The following is a 16,476-nucleotide window of genomic DNA, read 5'->3' on the forward strand; positions in this document are numbered from 1 at the left end:
AATCAACTCATCAGAACATTAGAAGAGGCTTCCAAACCTGAAAATAAATGTGCTAAATGTGCTGTTGGTGTGCAGTGGTGAAAAGAGTACTGAAAAATCTAAAATCATACTCTCGTTAACCCCTTCAGACCCTGCGTCTATTACAATGGACATCACGACATCATATTTTTCTGAAATTTGGAACATAATTCAGGTCTGAAGGGGTTAAAGTATCATTACTTGCCAAACTAATTAGTGGAAGTTGAGTAAAAATATATGTTCTTAATACTACTCAAAGTATGAGTAAAACAAAGCCCTTCTAAAAAGTGCTCAAGGGCAGTGAGAATTATGCTGTGAATTTGATTCCACTTTATATACAAGGCAAATTAAATTATTAATGTCGCTTACACCAAGGTCATTTTCTTTTAAGGGTGTTTCTAAATGTAAGTTACATTATTTGCTAGTCGTGGACTATACATTTCAAATGTGAGATCAATTTAATGTGAGTACACGTTACATTAATATATGCACATATAATAAGCCAACAGAATCTGAATCTGCAACCCTGATTTACAAGTTAAAAGTGTCCAGCAGTTGGAATTACAAACCAAGTTTGTTCTGCACTGATAGAAGTCATGCAATTTGTGCATGTGTTTGAAAACGTAACATTCTGTAGTTCAGTTAGCTTTTGTTTAGGGCCATTTGCCGATTTCGGTCATCATAGAGTCTCACAGTCATTGTGCATAAAAAATTGTCACACAAAAGTCTTGGACACTTTTAAAGGTCCTGTGAAATGCTCTGAAATGTGCCTTTTTATTCGATGTTTGGCATAATCTCAACTGAAAAACGAAGAGAGGGTAGGACATTGAGTAGCTCCTCCCCTTTAAAAAACAGCCAATAGCGTTTTTATCACAGCTCTCCCAGTGAGAGTGGTTGAGCTCAAGAGCACTGAATGAAAAGCAAAGGAGTAGGGGGTGGGGCATGTCAGATTCTAGAGAGCATTTGATTGGTCAAGATTTGATGACTGAAAAGTATGTAATAGAAGTATGAGGTGATGTGGAAGAAAAACATTGATCAATTCAGGTGGAAGCGACAAACTACAAGCTTTACATGTTTATATCAGTTTTACATCTTCTAAATGCACATTTCTGTTATTGTTTTGTACCATGCAAGCTTATACATATCCTTTAAGAGTAACATACTTCTAACATCTAAAAAAAAAAAAAAAAAACTTTTTTTTTTCTGGAACTTTAACACTTCCACACTCTCAATGTTTGCTGTATTTCTAAAGCGTCCATGTCTTCGATTGTGTCTGATGCATTTTAATTTGACATGAATCATGGGATTAATTATTCCTATTATGCAATAAACACAGACAAGATTAAATAAACAAACAAAAGTAGTGACTGTAAGTGCGAGTAAAGTATTAAAGGTACTATATTGCAGCCCTTAAAATGTACTCAAGTAAAAGTAATAGTACCCATTTTTTAACTACCTAGTAAAGTACAATTCCTGAGGGAAAAACTACCTAATTACAGTAAGTCAAGTAGGCCTATTTGTAATTTGCTACTTTACAGCAGTGCTGGTGTACCTCCAGGAACAAGGTTGGGAAACAGGGCTCCAATTGCAGATTTGAGAGAACTTGACTAGGGCATTTTTTTTGTTTTGTTTTTTTTTTTGTATAAAAACAGATTTCTTTGAACTGTATTTGATAGACTTTGAAAGGCATTGTGTGAATGTCTTTAGGCACGTTTTCCTTTAATAATGAAGCACTTGTTTTTTTCTTACATTGTTATTAATGTGCAGTGAACCACCCATGAACAGGGTTTTGAAAACCTATGGTACCACAAGCAGTGATTTTTATTTATCAATGTGTTGTGATAATAAACCAATGAATTAGTAATTAATATGAGTTTGCCTTTTCTGTTTTGAAATGTTAGAAATTGGCGCAATTACAAGAAGGTTTACGGTAGATGTTGACAACATCGTTTCTAAGGAAACCAAAGATGCTAATAAGTTCGAGGCATGATCGACAAAACACACAAACGATAAATAAAGACGTTTATATGCCCTAATTTTGACGCTGATTTTTGTAACGCATTTTTGAAGCTGCAGTTTCATGATATTCTGTTTTTATTAGCATTAGCGAAGCAAAATAGCGTGTTGAAGCCTGTTGAAGGATAAGCTGTTAAAACCAGTACGATCCAGGTAAGTTAACTTTGAAATGACACTTAATGTGCTGTAATCGTATAGCGCGATATCATATACAGCATTATATAATGTTATAACGATTTTTGATTGTCCAGGAGTTTTTAAGACATGGAGGAAAGTGAATTAACTCAGAATGAAACAGAAGAGCTAAAAGCTTCAGTCAGTGCAGTGGAGTTTATTCACATTGGTAAGTAACGTTAATTTAAACATGACTGACTATATTTCAGTAAGTGACGTTAATTTAAACGTTTTTCTGTTCAGTTTGCCTGTCAGAAATGCTATTTTAGGACCTCCATGGCTTTATTATAGAAAAAAGTTTAGTATGTAAACATTGTTTTTTGTTTACTGATTATCATTTGTCATTCATTCATTCATTTTCTTGTCGGCTTAGTCCCTTTATTAATTCGGGGTCGCCACAGCGGAATGAACCACCAACTTATCCAGCAAGTTTTAACGCAGCAGATGCTCTTCCAGCCACAACCCATCTCTGGGAAACATCCACACACTCGCTCATACACTACGGACAATTTAGCCTACCCAATTCACCTGTACTGCATGTCTTTGGATTGTGGGGGAAACTGGAGCACCCGGAGGAAACCCACACGAAGGCAGGAAGAACATGCAAACTCCACACAGAAATGCCAGTGACCCAGCGACCTTCTTGCTGTGAGGCGACAGCATTACCTACTGCGCCACTGCCTCGCCCTGATTACCATTTGTAACCAGTTTTATTATAAACACCATGGTTAGCATTAAACGTTGTTTAGTGTACTAACACCATGCCTGCTTTGAGGTTATCGTGGTTTAAATAGAAAGACTAATGTTTATTTTTTTAATGGTTAATGTTTTGTTTAGTTGAATTATTATTTAGTAAATGCATGTGTAATTTGAGAAAATTAATTTCCATTTTTTTATCATTTTCCAACAATACTTTGATTTATATAATTGAAAGATTTGAAATACACTATTGCATTTGGATTTCTTATTGCAAATCACTTATGCTGTCATTTGCAGCACAGAGGGATCTGGAGCAGTGTTTGTTTGCAGACTCACTTGTGACCGTGTCTGATTCAGGCAGAGAACTGGGAGATTTCTCTGTAAGTGTTACTAAAGCGAGCTACAATGAGGAGCTTTGCTATCTGCTCCATGCCAATAGTCACGGAACTATCGATGACGTCCCTTGTGGCACATCCATCGTAGGTAAGCTTTGTATAATGACTTCCGTTTATTATTTGGTAGTGAGAACAAACTTATTTGTGTTATTTTCTCAGTCTGTTAAATCACAATGAAATTAAAATAGACATTTTGGATGAACTTAACGTTTTTTCGTTACAGAAGGTGTTTGTATGTGATACGTTTTACAAAACAAACCAAATTTCATGCTGACTGTAAAGTTGTGTGCATAGACTGTAAAAGATGCCTTTTTGCATTTGTTTGTTCCTTTTTATGACATATTGCTAAGTGATATGACTTCTCAAAATAGAAAATATGAAAGACAATACTTGATTTTGTACAAAGGAAAACTGGATAAATTTTGTTTGCTGCTGGTGGATTTCAGGATTTAGTGTAAAGTTGTCCTTCATGGCGATAAATGAATAATATGTATAATATCAATAATATTAATATTAATTTTATATTAATATTTGTATTAAAATTTTATATTAATAATATTATTAATAATAATAATGAATAATAAATGATAATGAATAATTAAGCTTTACAGATTTAGAGATAAGATTACAATTTCCTGTTAATAAAAAATATGGCCACTGATGAATATGTTATCATACATTATACAGTTTTCCGTTTTTAAATATACTTTATGGATGGTGACTTAAAACCCAAAATAAACTAAAAATATGTTGGTTTTGTTTCTGTTGTTAACAGCCTATATATCCAGAAAGCTCGAGATACTGGAAGAGAATCATCATGAATATGTAAAGGTATCTTTTTCATCGATATAAAAGCAAAGTTTACAAAAAGCATTTACATCAGTGTGTAACCAACATATTTAAATTCATTAAAAAGAAATAACGAATGTAATACTACACATATATATTCCAATATTCCAGCTGGAAAAGAAAACGGTGGACCGGAAGATTCATATTGTTAGACAAGATGATCAACTAGTGGTTGACCGAGTCATCTCAGAGAGAGAGGTAAATAAACATTCTGCTCATCATATTTTGAATATGGGCGTCATGGTGGCGCAGTATGTAGCACGATCGCCTCACAGCAATTGGTTGTTGGTTCAAGCCTCAACTGGGTCAGTTGGCGTTTCTGTGTGGAGTTTGCATGTTCTTCCAGTGTTCGCGTGGGTTTCCTTCGGGTGCTTCGGTTTCCCCCACCACAAGACATGTGCTGTAGGTGAATTGAATAAACTAAATTGGCTTTAGTGTATGTGTGTGAATGAGTGTGTATGGATGTTTCCCAGTGATGGGTTGCAGCTGGAAGGGCATCCACTGCGTAAAACATATGCTGGATAAGTTGGCGGTTCATTCCGCTGTGGCGACCCTTGATTAATAAAGGGACTAAGCCGAAAAGAAAATAAATGAATGAATGTTATTTTGAAAAAGTGGTGAAACACACGCTTGATAATCTAAACCTGCCAGAGTTTGTGTTGATTTCAATAATGTCATTGAAATATTATTGTAATAGTTTACCTAAAAAGGAATATTCTGTCATATTTTCCTCACCCTTCACTCATACAAAAGCTATTTGAGTTTTTTGAGTAAATATTTTGAAGAATGCTGATAGCTGGCACCCATTGACTTCCATAGTATTTTTTATGCATACTATGGAAGTCTATGGGTCCCAGTAACCATCATTCTTCAAAATATTTAATGTATATGATGTATATGTTTTTAAAATATATTTAAATGAAATTAATCACACTTTTATAAAATCAATAATAAAACATCTCCTCTTTAACTCATTTTCAGGGAGTGAAAACACAAACCCTCAAATTCCCATTGAGCTCTCTAGATGGCTTTGTGTCTGAGGCATCCAACTTCCTCCTCCTGCGCATAATGGCTCGACAGAAGATTGTTCCGGAAAACATGACATTCCTGTCATTAGATGCAGATTCTGGGCTTTCTAAGTCAGTTTATGTAAGTCAAGGGAGATTAATAGATGCATTTCACATCTAGTTGGTATTTATATGCCGTGTAACCAGTACATGTATGATTGTAGATGAGGTTCTGTTAATCGTTCTTAAAGGAGACTGATACACTTGTTTGTTCAGAAAGCACTTGGGTGGCAGAAGCAGATGGTTGGGGAAGATTTAGTCGATATCTTTGGGATTGAAAGGACCATCTACTCTGCAAATCTCTCCTCAGCAACCTGGCATTGCTTCTTCATGCCTGATGGGTAGAATACTCTTTTTGTATTTGACTAGAAAGAAAAACCTGTAGTTTGTTAGTCATAAGAACGGATGGTACAGGTTTTGTACTGGTGCTGAAAATTCTTTAGATTTAATCTACTGTTTTCAAGGTTGAAATAGTGCTTAGATTTTAGATATAGTTAAAATGTAATTGGGTTGCTTTTGTATCTTACTCAATAGGTAATAATTATTAACGAGCTAAATAAAAAAAAAAATATTATACATAAAATTAAAACTAAATTTTTTAAATCTTAATTTTAAAATCTGCGCCCTCTAAAATTAAAATAAATATAAATTTAAGATGGCGATGCGGTGGTGCAGTCATAGTGGGTAGCACAATCACCTCACAGCAAGAAAGTCACTGGTCCGAGCCTCTGCTGGGTCAGTTGGCATTTCTGTGTGGAGTTTCGCGTGGGTTTCCTACGTCCGTGTAGGTTTCCTACGGGTACTCGGTTTCCCCCACAAGTTCAAAGACATGTGGTATAGGCAAATTGAGTAAGCTAAACTGTCTGTAGTGTATGTGTGTGAATGAGTGTGTATGGGTGTTTCCCAGTCGTGGGTTGCAGCTGGAAGGACTTTCGCTGCGTAAAACATTACGCATAAATTGGTGTTTTTTCCACTGTGGTGACGCCCGATTAACAAAAGGACTAAGCCGAAAAGAAAATTAATGAATGAATATGACACATTTACATTGCAAAGAAATTACATTTAAGAGAGTAATAGACAGTAATTCAATGTGGGACTTGCTAAATATGTCATCAAAACTGTTGCTTAGACTACTATACTATAGAAACAATAACGAATAGCATTTGATATAATTTTATGAAGTTTTTATATGTGTGTAAATAGAATAAAGAGCACTGAAAAAGTTTTAAAATGCACCTGGAAAGTGCTTGAAAAGTGTTTCAATTTGACTTTGCAAGAGGCGTAAGATATCGAATATGAATCTTTCAATCAAAATCAGTTGCTTCCACATATTCTTCATGTTTTAGTTTAGATGTTAGAAAATGATCTTTAACTAAAATATTTCCACAGGCATCTTGCAAGCAGAGTGCAGTTGGGCTCACCTGCAGTGATGAAGTTACTGCATTTGCCTTTCTTACTGGATGGAGGTAACAAGACTTTTATCACTTCACATTCTGCTCTTTTGGGATCATAATTAATCTTTACAGTCCAAAATATAAAGTAAAAAGTGATTAAAACTTTTTTTTTTCTAGTGGAGAAGGACAAGATTCCTGTGATGGAGAAGAAGCCACTCATATGGGAGGAAGATATGGAGCTTTATTCAAAGTTTCTTGACAGAAAGGTATCAAAATGTTTGTTATTTGTGCGATAACTATTCATAAAGACCTCTACACAGTTATTAAAACAAAATTGTGGGGTAAAAAAAATCTAACCCATCGTTAAAATGTTACTAAATGTCATTGAAACCTAAAACAAATTTAAAGGATAGTTCACTGAAAAATTAACATTTACTTATGCAATTACTGTGTACTTTTTGGGTTAACACACACAAGAATATATTTTTAAGTCTGGTGAAAACCGGCAGCTATTGACACCCACTGTAATAAAAAAAGCTTTTGTGGAGGTCAAAGGCTACATGTTTAACATTCTTCAAACTATCTTCTTTTGTGAACTAAATAAAAAAGCGAACATGTTTGGTGTACTATTTCCTTGTGTTTTAGACATTTGAAGTTTGTTTATCTGACTCATTTTACACATTCTCAACACAGGAAGAGCTCAAAGCAGATTACTCCTCATACCTCAGACAACACCCTGAGCTGAAGGCTTTACTGGCGGACTTCCTGCAGTTTCTGCTGTTGAGAAAACCTCAAGATGTCTTCTCTTTTGCTCGTGACTTTTTTGCACCTTTTGCCTCTCAAAGTCCTCCTGGAAAATCCCAGGAGTTCTGAAACATTCGATTTTTAAATGCTAACCATGATTTGTCTGATGTTATCCAGGACAGAAAATAAAGGTTTTCTTCTAATGGCGCATTGGTATGACTCTTTGTAGGCACTCTTAAATCTTATGTCAGAGTATTGAAATTTAGCTTATTTAAAAATACATAGGACATCAAACAGTTTAGTGTATAAAATAAATATTGGAACTTTACACTCTTCAATGCCATATTTCTCTGTAATTGTTGTAATATTTAAAAGTTGGTAAAATCTAAACAGCATAATACAGATATGCTACACATTAAATATGCTTAAAATACTTTTTTTCGTGTCAGAGTTACTGTAAATTAATTTCTTCAGAATTACGTGACTCAATGGTAACGCCCTCCGTTGTTTTGAAAGTACCCATATGTCACTTCCTGGTTAAGTCGAAAATGTATTTGTTAAGAAACTGAAAGCAACTTGTTAATCGGAAGAAAACAGTAGCATTAGCATGCCAGTCCGGCTAGCCTGACTTTTATTCTTATACGCTACGAGGGTTCACTTCGATTTTATTTCACTTGGGTGGTGTAAACACCAAGGTAAGAAGAGCTGTGTTTGTATTTAAGGACATGTTGGCGTTAGGCTTAATGACAGTTTTGCCATTGGTAACGTACACTGTAGCTGGTCACTTAAGTTACTGAGTAAAAATGAACTAGCTTAATACGAAATTTTAAGTATCGACAAGTTACACTTTTTTAAAATATAGGTTGTGTAGTTGTAAACGCTTTTAAAGAGTGATTAAACTGAAGTTAGCTCTATTGTGACGGGATAACTATCTCAGCATTTTAAAATACGTAATAAATTCACAAAACTATACAGTGACTAACGTTAGCTGTGACCAGGAAGGCTATATATATATATATATATAAACAGTTAACTTGTATAACTTTTTTGTATTAAATAGTTGTGTGTGTGCTGATGTAAAACGATTCAAAACTTGTTAAATGATAGTACTTTTATGTTTTGGAACTAAAATTCCTATATCTGGAACTAAAGTATCCTCATATGTTGTATTATTTAACTATGTATATGTGTGTTATAAAATATAAGCTATATATTATAAATAAGCACATATAAACTAAACCTTGAAGTTTCTTACAGCATGTTTTCAATATAAGTAACAGGTTAGGGCAAGCCTTAACATGTCCTGTTGAGCTTATGACTATCAGACTGTTTGCAAACATTAGGGTTTTCCTTTGGTTGGTGAATGTGTTTTTCTACATTATGCAGTAGAATATGGATCCTCAGATCTTTCACGAGATTGATGAGAACCTGACAAGCGGTGATGTGGACCAGCTGAAGTTTCTGTGCTTAGATTTCATTCCCAAAAGGCGTTTGGAGTCAGTGACTGATGCTAAAGACCTGATTCTGCGACTGGATGAGCAAGGATTGCTTGAGGATGAGCTGCTCTTCCCTGAACTTCTGATCACAATTGGCCGCATTGACTTGCTCGAGATTCTGAAAAAATCTAAAGAGGAAGTGAAAAGAAATCTGCTACGATGTGATAATTCTCGTAAAGGTGTCTCAGCCTATAGGTATGAAAACATTTTTTATTGAACTGTAGGTTATGACACTGGAAAGTCCGCTGTTAAACTGGTAGTCTGATATAGATAAGCGAAGTGGTAGTTTATATGGTTTTCCTGGAAATGGCTCCTCATCCAATGTTAGTGACTTCTTTTCTTTCTTTTTATCACAGAAAGATGCTATTGAAAATATCTGAGGACATGACAGAAGAAAACTTTCGCGCAGCAAAGTTTCTTTTGGATCTTCCAAGGGCAAAGCTGGGAAGATCTACTGTGAGTTAAAACCCTGTGTTCATTATGATCAGATTGCACACACATAATACTCTATTATGAAATTGTTGAATTTATAAATGTTGACAAAGAGCTACTTTTTTTTTTTGCCTTTTATTTAATGAAGAATTAAATGTATTGGGTAAACACAATAATAATTGGTTGCGTTTACCCAGTTACATTTATATTTAATGTTTTCTTTTTTTCGATACAGTCATTTCTAGATACTTTGATTGAGATGGAAAAACAACAGAGGCTTGGGCCAGACAATCTGGATGAACTTTACAGAATTTTAGAAAAATGTGACAAACAGCTGGCTGTTATGATCGAGAGGTTCAGGAATCAGAGTCACAGAGACCAGGAACAAGGTAAAGGATTGCATCACATAAATGATCTATATTAGGCTGTGTAATATTGAAGATAAATGCGATGGAAGCATGCTGTATAATGTGATTTTCGATATGCAAAAAAGCATTTTAATGGAACCATGGGCCCTATTGTACACCCAGTGCAATAACACGCAAGACATGTTTCTATGACCTGTTGCTATTTTTAAACCAGCGCAACACTAATTTTCCCGTTTTCCGCCACATTGTTTACATAGCAAATTAATTGACGCTACTTGGGGGGCTTTTTCAGTTTATTCCTATAAATTTGCTTATGTATAATGTTATTATTATTAGCAGCATTATTTATTAAATGCATATTTATATTTGTTTAATTAAAAACAAGCTTAGATTTGCCCACCTGTCAGATTTTGGACCATATGGGACATAGTATGTGTATTTGTAACTCCACACTTCGTTATTATTGTTCATTTATTCATTTGCTGGAAATTAAAATAGAATTTAGAAATAGTTTTGAAACAATCTTTGCTCTTAACTGTGCGTACAACACGTTTCCTTATCCATGAAAGAGAGTGAAAATGAAAGTAAAGAATGATGAGGCTCATTCTTGCGCTGCATATAGTCTGTTTAACTGTTTTCTCGCTAGTGAAACGCTCAGTTTTTTTACTTACAAAGTCTGTCATGTAAATAGTAAATGCGCTATGCACAACTGACTCTTAAAAGGAATGGGAGATGAGACTCTGATTGGTTTATTCTCAAAACACACCTATAACTCATTAAGAGAATAAGCTCAACCCTGTTAGACCATGCGCGGCGGAGCAAAGCGGATTTTTCGGTGCTTAAAATAGCAAAAGTGAATTCGGACACACCCTTTTTGACTTTGCGTCTAGATCATTAAAATACAGCCCCATATTTCCCATTATTTTAAGGAAAATAAAGCATTACGATTTTTTAAATTGAATAGCCATGTTTTACTGTTGCATAAAACAAATCATACATTTGAATAAAATAAACAAACAAATAAACAAAGATAAATATCAACACTACTTGCTCCACTGGTGAATGATATAGTTCACCCAAATATTAAAAGTCTGCCATCGTTTACTCATTTAGTATTTTTTGTTCCTACTGGCCAATTGCTGCTTTTTTTCCAGCATTCCTCAAAAAATCTTCTTTTTTGTTTAAAGTTTAGACCCATTGAGTGACAGTAATGGTTGCTTTTTATACTAAATTACTCATTTATTGCTAACGATTACAATATGTATATAGTGGTATGCACATTTTCAACATATCATTAATTTCGATATTATTGATAGCCCTAATCTACTATAGCTCCTATATCTACTTTTCTCTTTTTTTTTAAATATAGACAACAGCTTATTTTTGTAAATTTTTTTATGTTGTCCAATAGGAGGCAGACTTCCTCTAGAAGAAGTTTTTCTCAACAACCCTGTATCTGAAGTAAGTTTACTAATTCTTTCCTATAGTACTGTTTCTACTTGTATAGATACTTGTGTGTGTGTGTGTGTGTGTGTGTATATATATATATATATATATATATATATATATATATATATATATATATATATAATTTTGTTTAGATAGATACATGCATACATACATTCATACATACATACATTCATTCATACATGCATACATTCATTCATACATGCATGCATACATACATACATACATACATAAATATATGCATACATACATGCATACATACATACATATATACATGCATGCATACATACATACATTCATACATGCATACATTCATTCATTCATTCATACATACATACATTCATTCATTCATTCATTCATTCATACATACATACATAATGGCCCATAGCCAGCCTGGGGAAAGTTTTTTTTTGTTTTTTCTCAAAAAGTGGAATTTAATGCAGTCATTCGCCTCACTTTCTATTTAATTATGAGATTTGAATACTGAATTTAGGTAACATTTTAAGCTGTTTTTTTAGCTGAATTAGATTGTTGGATGGCCATCACAACCACACTTTTTGATGTACCAAAAATGTTTAGAATAAAGAATGACAAATAAATGTTTTTAAAATAGAAATATATTATATCAAATAGAAGAAAAAAAGTTTTAAATTAAAAACTAGCCTAGTGTAATGTATTAAGCAAATAACAAACTGGCCAGCACATTCAATTTTCCTCATTCAGAATTTGGCCATTTGAATAATAAAAATCTGAAACAAAATAATAATAATAATCATTTAGAGCTTCGCAATTTTTCTAGCCTCTTTTGTAAAAGTGCTTCAAACTCTTTTATTTGTCATGTTTTTTTCAAGAATAAGATTTATAGAATAAAAGTTACTTGCCAAATGTTTTCTCTATTTAAAACAATACAGTAGCGAAAGATGACTTTGCTTATGTCAGATGATTTCTTCACAACTGGATGTTGGACTCTTAAAAAAGAATTACTTGCATTGGCTAAAACTGATAACCTGAATTCACACTATGATTCCGCTTGGTCTTAAAGCCCTTTTCACTATTTATGGTGGCAGAGTAGTCAAAATGGGACATATAAGCTCATGTATGGGACAAATTCTTAACCTTTGTCAGTGAGGGGTGGGTCTTCTATTTTTGAGTGTGCTGTGTTAATTCTTGTTGTTTTTTCCTTCCACATGTTGGTTTTAACACAGACAATGGAGAGAGAAAGTAAGTTATACTCTCATACCTACTCTCAAATCATTGTCTAACATAATGTTTTTGGTATCCATTTCTACCACTACACCATGTTTTTATCTTAGGGAGGAGAAACTCTTCGGCTGGCACAATTACTACAGACGCAGAAACTCCATTAAATGTAAAAATAGTTTTTTTTTATTACATTTTAATTATTATTGTTTTTATTACATAATTTACTAACGTTTCTAACAAACAAACGCCCTGCTTGCATTTTGTTCTTTTAGCAATATTTTATTTTGGGCCTGTAATCATTAGTTTTGAAAAAAAAGTTTTATATTTCATTAATATTTATTTAATATTTCTACATTCTTAATCAAACATTTGCCCTGACATTCTAAGTAAAGTGAGAGAAAAAAATTCACATGTGACTGAGTACATGAAGATGTAAAAAAAGTGGTCAGTTCTTCCAAAATGTTCCATGTTGTCAGTATATATGAACTATGTGCTATATTGTGATGAATATCAATTTCCGAATATGATGACTTCTATGAGCCAAATTATGAGCTCCTGCAGCTGATAAATGTTTGTTATTGTTAAACACAGCCTAAACTGCAATGACAAATAAGTAAGATGAGTTAAAAGCTGTATTTATTGTTTCCGAAATGATATTGAAATTTGCTAATTTAATGTGATTTGATTTGTGTTCATGTAGCCAAACGAATATTACATACTGACCCAGCGGCCTCTTGGATACTGTTTAATCATCAACAACTACAACTTCTTGAAAAGTACTAACCTGCTCAAACGAACAGGCACTGATATGGACAAAGGTATTTCTGGCTAAAGTGTTGAGCTCATCTATATATATATATATATATATATATATATATATATATATATATATATATATATATATATATATATATATATATATATATATATATATGACCCTGGACCACAAAATCAGTCTAAATTATCAAAATATCATTTTATGACAAAATAAAAAGTAAATTATGTATTAAGTAAGTGTCATGTTTTACTAAGAGGTTTTGTACATTTCCTTTAAGTATTGCAAAACAAGATTTTTGATTAGTAATGTACATTGTAAAGCACTTCATTTATACAACTTTAAAGTACATTTTTTTGATTTTCTGATCCCTCAAATTTCAAATTTTCAAATACTTGAAAGCATACTTATGTTGCTCTTAGGTGACGTCTAAATCTCAATAAAAAAAGATGCTTGTAACTGGTTTTGTGGTCCAGGGTCTCCTACTCTCTCTCTCTCTCTCTCTCTTTATATATATATATATATATATATATATATATATATATATATATATATATATATATATATATATATATATATATATATATATATATATATATATATATCATATAATTAAAATAAGTAATGAATATGTCATTTCACAATCTGAAAAGTGATTTTATGTGTAATAACAATAGAATGACACAAGGAGAAAGTACTGAACTACTGAAACGTATTTATTACTTATTTACTTTATATAAAGGCTTTTTGGTGATGGCAGCTTAAAGACGCCTCTCATATGGAGAATGAAGTCACATGAATTGTTCAGGTGTGAGGTTTTTTTTCACAGACTTCAGCAGAGTGTAAAAATCTTGATGGTTTTGTGGGTCTCATCTATCAAATCTGATCTTTAATTTATATTCTTTATTGGATTTAAGTCAGGTGATTGTTTGGGCCATTCTACAGCTTCATTGTCTTTCTCTGAAAGCATTTTTAAGTTGCCTTGTCTGTGTTTTGGGTCATTGTCTTGCTGAAATGTTCGCTCTGGTTTTATCTTCTTCATCCTGGTAATGTAGTGGAGTGAAGCAGCAAATATTAATTTACTATGATGAAGGGCAGAGGGTTCCTGAGTAACTACCGAGAGATTTCAGCTGCTGTCTGGGCTTTCACTGCCTTTCTACACCTCCCTTTCTTCGTGTGTTCAATACTACTTCTCTGTGTCATTCATTTTATTGAACATAACTTAGTTTGTAAACTAATTAGATTGGTTTTCTTTGCATATATGGATTTCTTTGGTTGTTATCAACATCCAAATTTTCAAAAGTCAACAGCACCTTTAGGAATATGTTTTCTGAGAAAAATGTTGACGTGTTTAATACTTATTTTCCCCGCTGTGTATATTTGTTTGTCTGTTTATTTATTTAATAATTTATTTATTGCTGTTTGTTTAAAAATAATATTTAAAATAAGCTAAAACAACTTAATTATTGATTTTTTTGGTGGGGACACCTTAATTGTTTTATGTACAATCCACCTAAACATGAATAAATTGTGTGCAACCCTGCATTTTTTTACAGGATATGTATTTATTAAAATTTGTGATGCTTAAATTTCTCTCTCTCTCTCTTTCTGCAGATAGACTTGCCAAATTGTTTAGCAGAATGCATTTCCAGATTGAGGTACGGAGTGATCTGGAAGCCTGGGCTATAAAAGATGAGATAAAGCAGTTTGCAAATAAGAATCATGCTTCAATGGGTGCTTTTGTTTGCTGTATTCTCTCACACGGAGAGAAGGGCACAGTTTTGGGCACAGATGGTAAACCAGTTGAAATCCGAGAAGTCACTTTGCCTTTTGCCGGATGCAGAACACTAGCAAGCAAGCCCAAGCTTTTCTTTATTCAAGCCTGCCAAGGAGATGAGAACCAGGCTGGTGTTTGGACGTCGGATGGACGCGAGGATGCTCCTGAGGAAGACGAAAAATATGAGGAGGATGCAGGAATAATAGTGCTCCGCAAAATTCCAATCGAAGCTGATTTCCTGATCGGAATGGCCACAGTAGAGCACTACCTCTCCTACCGACACACTAAAGAGGGCTCTATCTTTATCCAGGAGCTCTGTAAAAAGATGGAGGAATTGTGTCCCAAGTGAGTTTAAATGAGACTCGTTCATGCTAAATTTACCCCTGATGATTTGTAGAACTTAATATTCCTGCTCCACAATGATTACACGTGTGATCAAATGTGATGTGATACAGATAAGGGAGTTTACTTTGCAGTTAGTCTTTAATTCTCAACTATTTGGCTCATACGTGCAGATTCATTAACTGATACTTAAAGGGATAGTCCAATGTAAGAATTTATTATTGATTCAGAGAGGAAGAAAATGTGAACTAATGTTGCTTTCTTCTGATAGATTGGAACAACTGATGTCTTACTGGTTCTTTATATTTGATACTTTTAGGGTGCTTTCACACCTGTGAATCCATTCAGTTGTTCCGAAACAGAGATTACAATCGTTACATTGTTGCTCTTTGCTCTTGGTGCGGTTCGCTTTCACACGGCAAAGTTTCTAAATGGACCAAAAGAGCTAAAACAAGTCACGTGTGAGTAAACTCTCCTCACATTGGTCAGACTTTCACGGTTTGTTTTGCAGAGTCCCGCTCAGCTGTCAAGGGGAGGTGGTGGTTTTGTGGTGTTTGACAAGGTGCGCGTGACGTGTCTAAAGAGCGAGGAGAGATGCTGTGGGGAGGGGTGAGAAGAGTGCGCGACGTATTTAAGGACCAGGAGGGAGACGCGAGATTACCTCTCATTTGTAGGCATGCGGAAATCTCTGTGCATTTGCAGTAGACACCTGAAACTTCCGGGAGACTTGGGATGTCTGGAATGACCTCCCGCCCTACTATAATAATAATAATAATTCTCTCTTCATATAGCCGTATGTTTATTACATATCCATAATACACTGTGATATAACCGCGCTCGGATCTTATCACTTTCTCACTACTATCGATCCGCTCCAGAGTTCACTTCAATCGAGCCGAGACCACCTCATTCAAGCGATCTCGGAGCGATTAATTTGGCGTGGATTTGAGCGCGATTGGTTGTGGATCCACATATGCCAAACGATCCGCGCTAACTGGGCAAACGAGACAGGTTCCGAAACAAAAAGTCTAGGTGTGAAAGCACCGTAACTCTCTCGATAATAAGCATCTATAAAATAAAACGTTAAGGGCTATGTAAATTGAGCAATGTAAATTTAACAACACTGTAAAAAACTTTGAAAAAGCTCGTATACACCGGCCCATATACCTTTCTTCATTAGAAAATTTATTGATGAAAAGAAAAAAAGCGAAAATTTTGTGTAGTCAAAAATAAACTGTGTGTGAGAAGAGTAAATGTTAA

General features: G+C 34.1%; 3 protein-coding genes across 7 annotated transcripts in view; all 3 read left to right on the forward strand.

Moving 5' to 3' along the window:
• The window catches only part of asic4b (acid-sensing (proton-gated) ion channel family member 4b), a 750,743-nt gene that overhangs the window by 90,083 nt on the left and 644,184 nt on the right, over positions 1–16,476 (forward strand). The window lies entirely within an intron of this gene.
• On the forward strand, positions 1,973–7,564 carry catip (ciliogenesis associated TTC17 interacting protein). 4 transcript variants are annotated; one of them, XM_073953352.1, is made up of 10 exons: positions 1,973–2,187; positions 2,286–2,377; positions 2,582–3,390; positions 4,078–4,133; positions 4,263–4,349; positions 5,133–5,300; positions 5,435–5,559; positions 6,608–6,684; positions 6,790–6,878; positions 7,306–7,564. In XM_073953352.1, exons 3-10 carry the CDS (start codon positions 3,033–3,035, stop codon positions 7,483–7,485), a joined length of 1,140 nt encoding a protein of 379 aa, XP_073809453.1. In that variant the 5' UTR covers positions 1,973–2,187; positions 2,286–2,377; positions 2,582–3,032; the 3' UTR covers positions 7,486–7,564. The 4 variants fall into 4 exon arrangements, with proteins under 4 accessions (XP_073809453.1, XP_005165901.1, XP_073809454.1 ...); XM_005165844.5 differs by having other exon boundaries at positions 3,205–3,390; NM_001076770.1 differs by having other exon boundaries at positions 1,974–2,187; positions 3,205–3,390; positions 6,766–6,878.
• casp8 (caspase 8, apoptosis-related cysteine peptidase) overlaps positions 7,896–16,476 on the forward strand; it is a 10,970-nt gene continuing 2,389 nt past the window's right edge. Inside the window, exons 1-9 of one of the 2 annotated variants that reach the window (XM_073953335.1) lie at positions 7,896–8,051; positions 8,746–9,047; positions 9,209–9,308; positions 9,520–9,673; positions 11,064–11,113; positions 12,325–12,340; positions 12,433–12,488; positions 13,023–13,140; positions 14,712–15,219. In XM_073953335.1, the coding sequence (XP_073809436.1) occupies positions 8,749–9,047; positions 9,209–9,308; positions 9,520–9,673; positions 11,064–11,113; positions 12,325–12,340; positions 12,433–12,488; positions 13,023–13,140; positions 14,712–15,219 (1,301 nt within the window). In that variant the 5' untranslated portion in view covers positions 7,896–8,051; positions 8,746–8,748. 2 annotated transcript variants of the gene reach the window in all.

This window comes from Danio rerio, chromosome 6 (genome assembly GCF_049306965.1).
Source record: "Danio rerio strain Tuebingen ecotype United States chromosome 6, GRCz12tu, whole genome shotgun sequence".
Classification (NCBI taxonomy): Eukaryota; Metazoa; Chordata; class Actinopteri; order Cypriniformes; family Danionidae; genus Danio; species Danio rerio.

Coding starts and splice junctions, on each gene's coding strand:
- catip (XM_073953352.1), top strand. CDS start 3,033: ATGTTTTGTTTAGTTGAATTATTATTTAGTAAATGCATGTGTAATTTG. Junction 3,391..4,077: donor TTGTGGCACATCCATCGTAG/GTAAGCTTTGTA, acceptor TGTTGTTAACAG/CCTATATATCCAGAAAGCTC. Junction 6,879..7,305: donor CAAAGTTTCTTGACAGAAAG/GTATCAAAATGT, acceptor TTCTCAACACAG/GAAGAGCTCAAAGCAGATTA.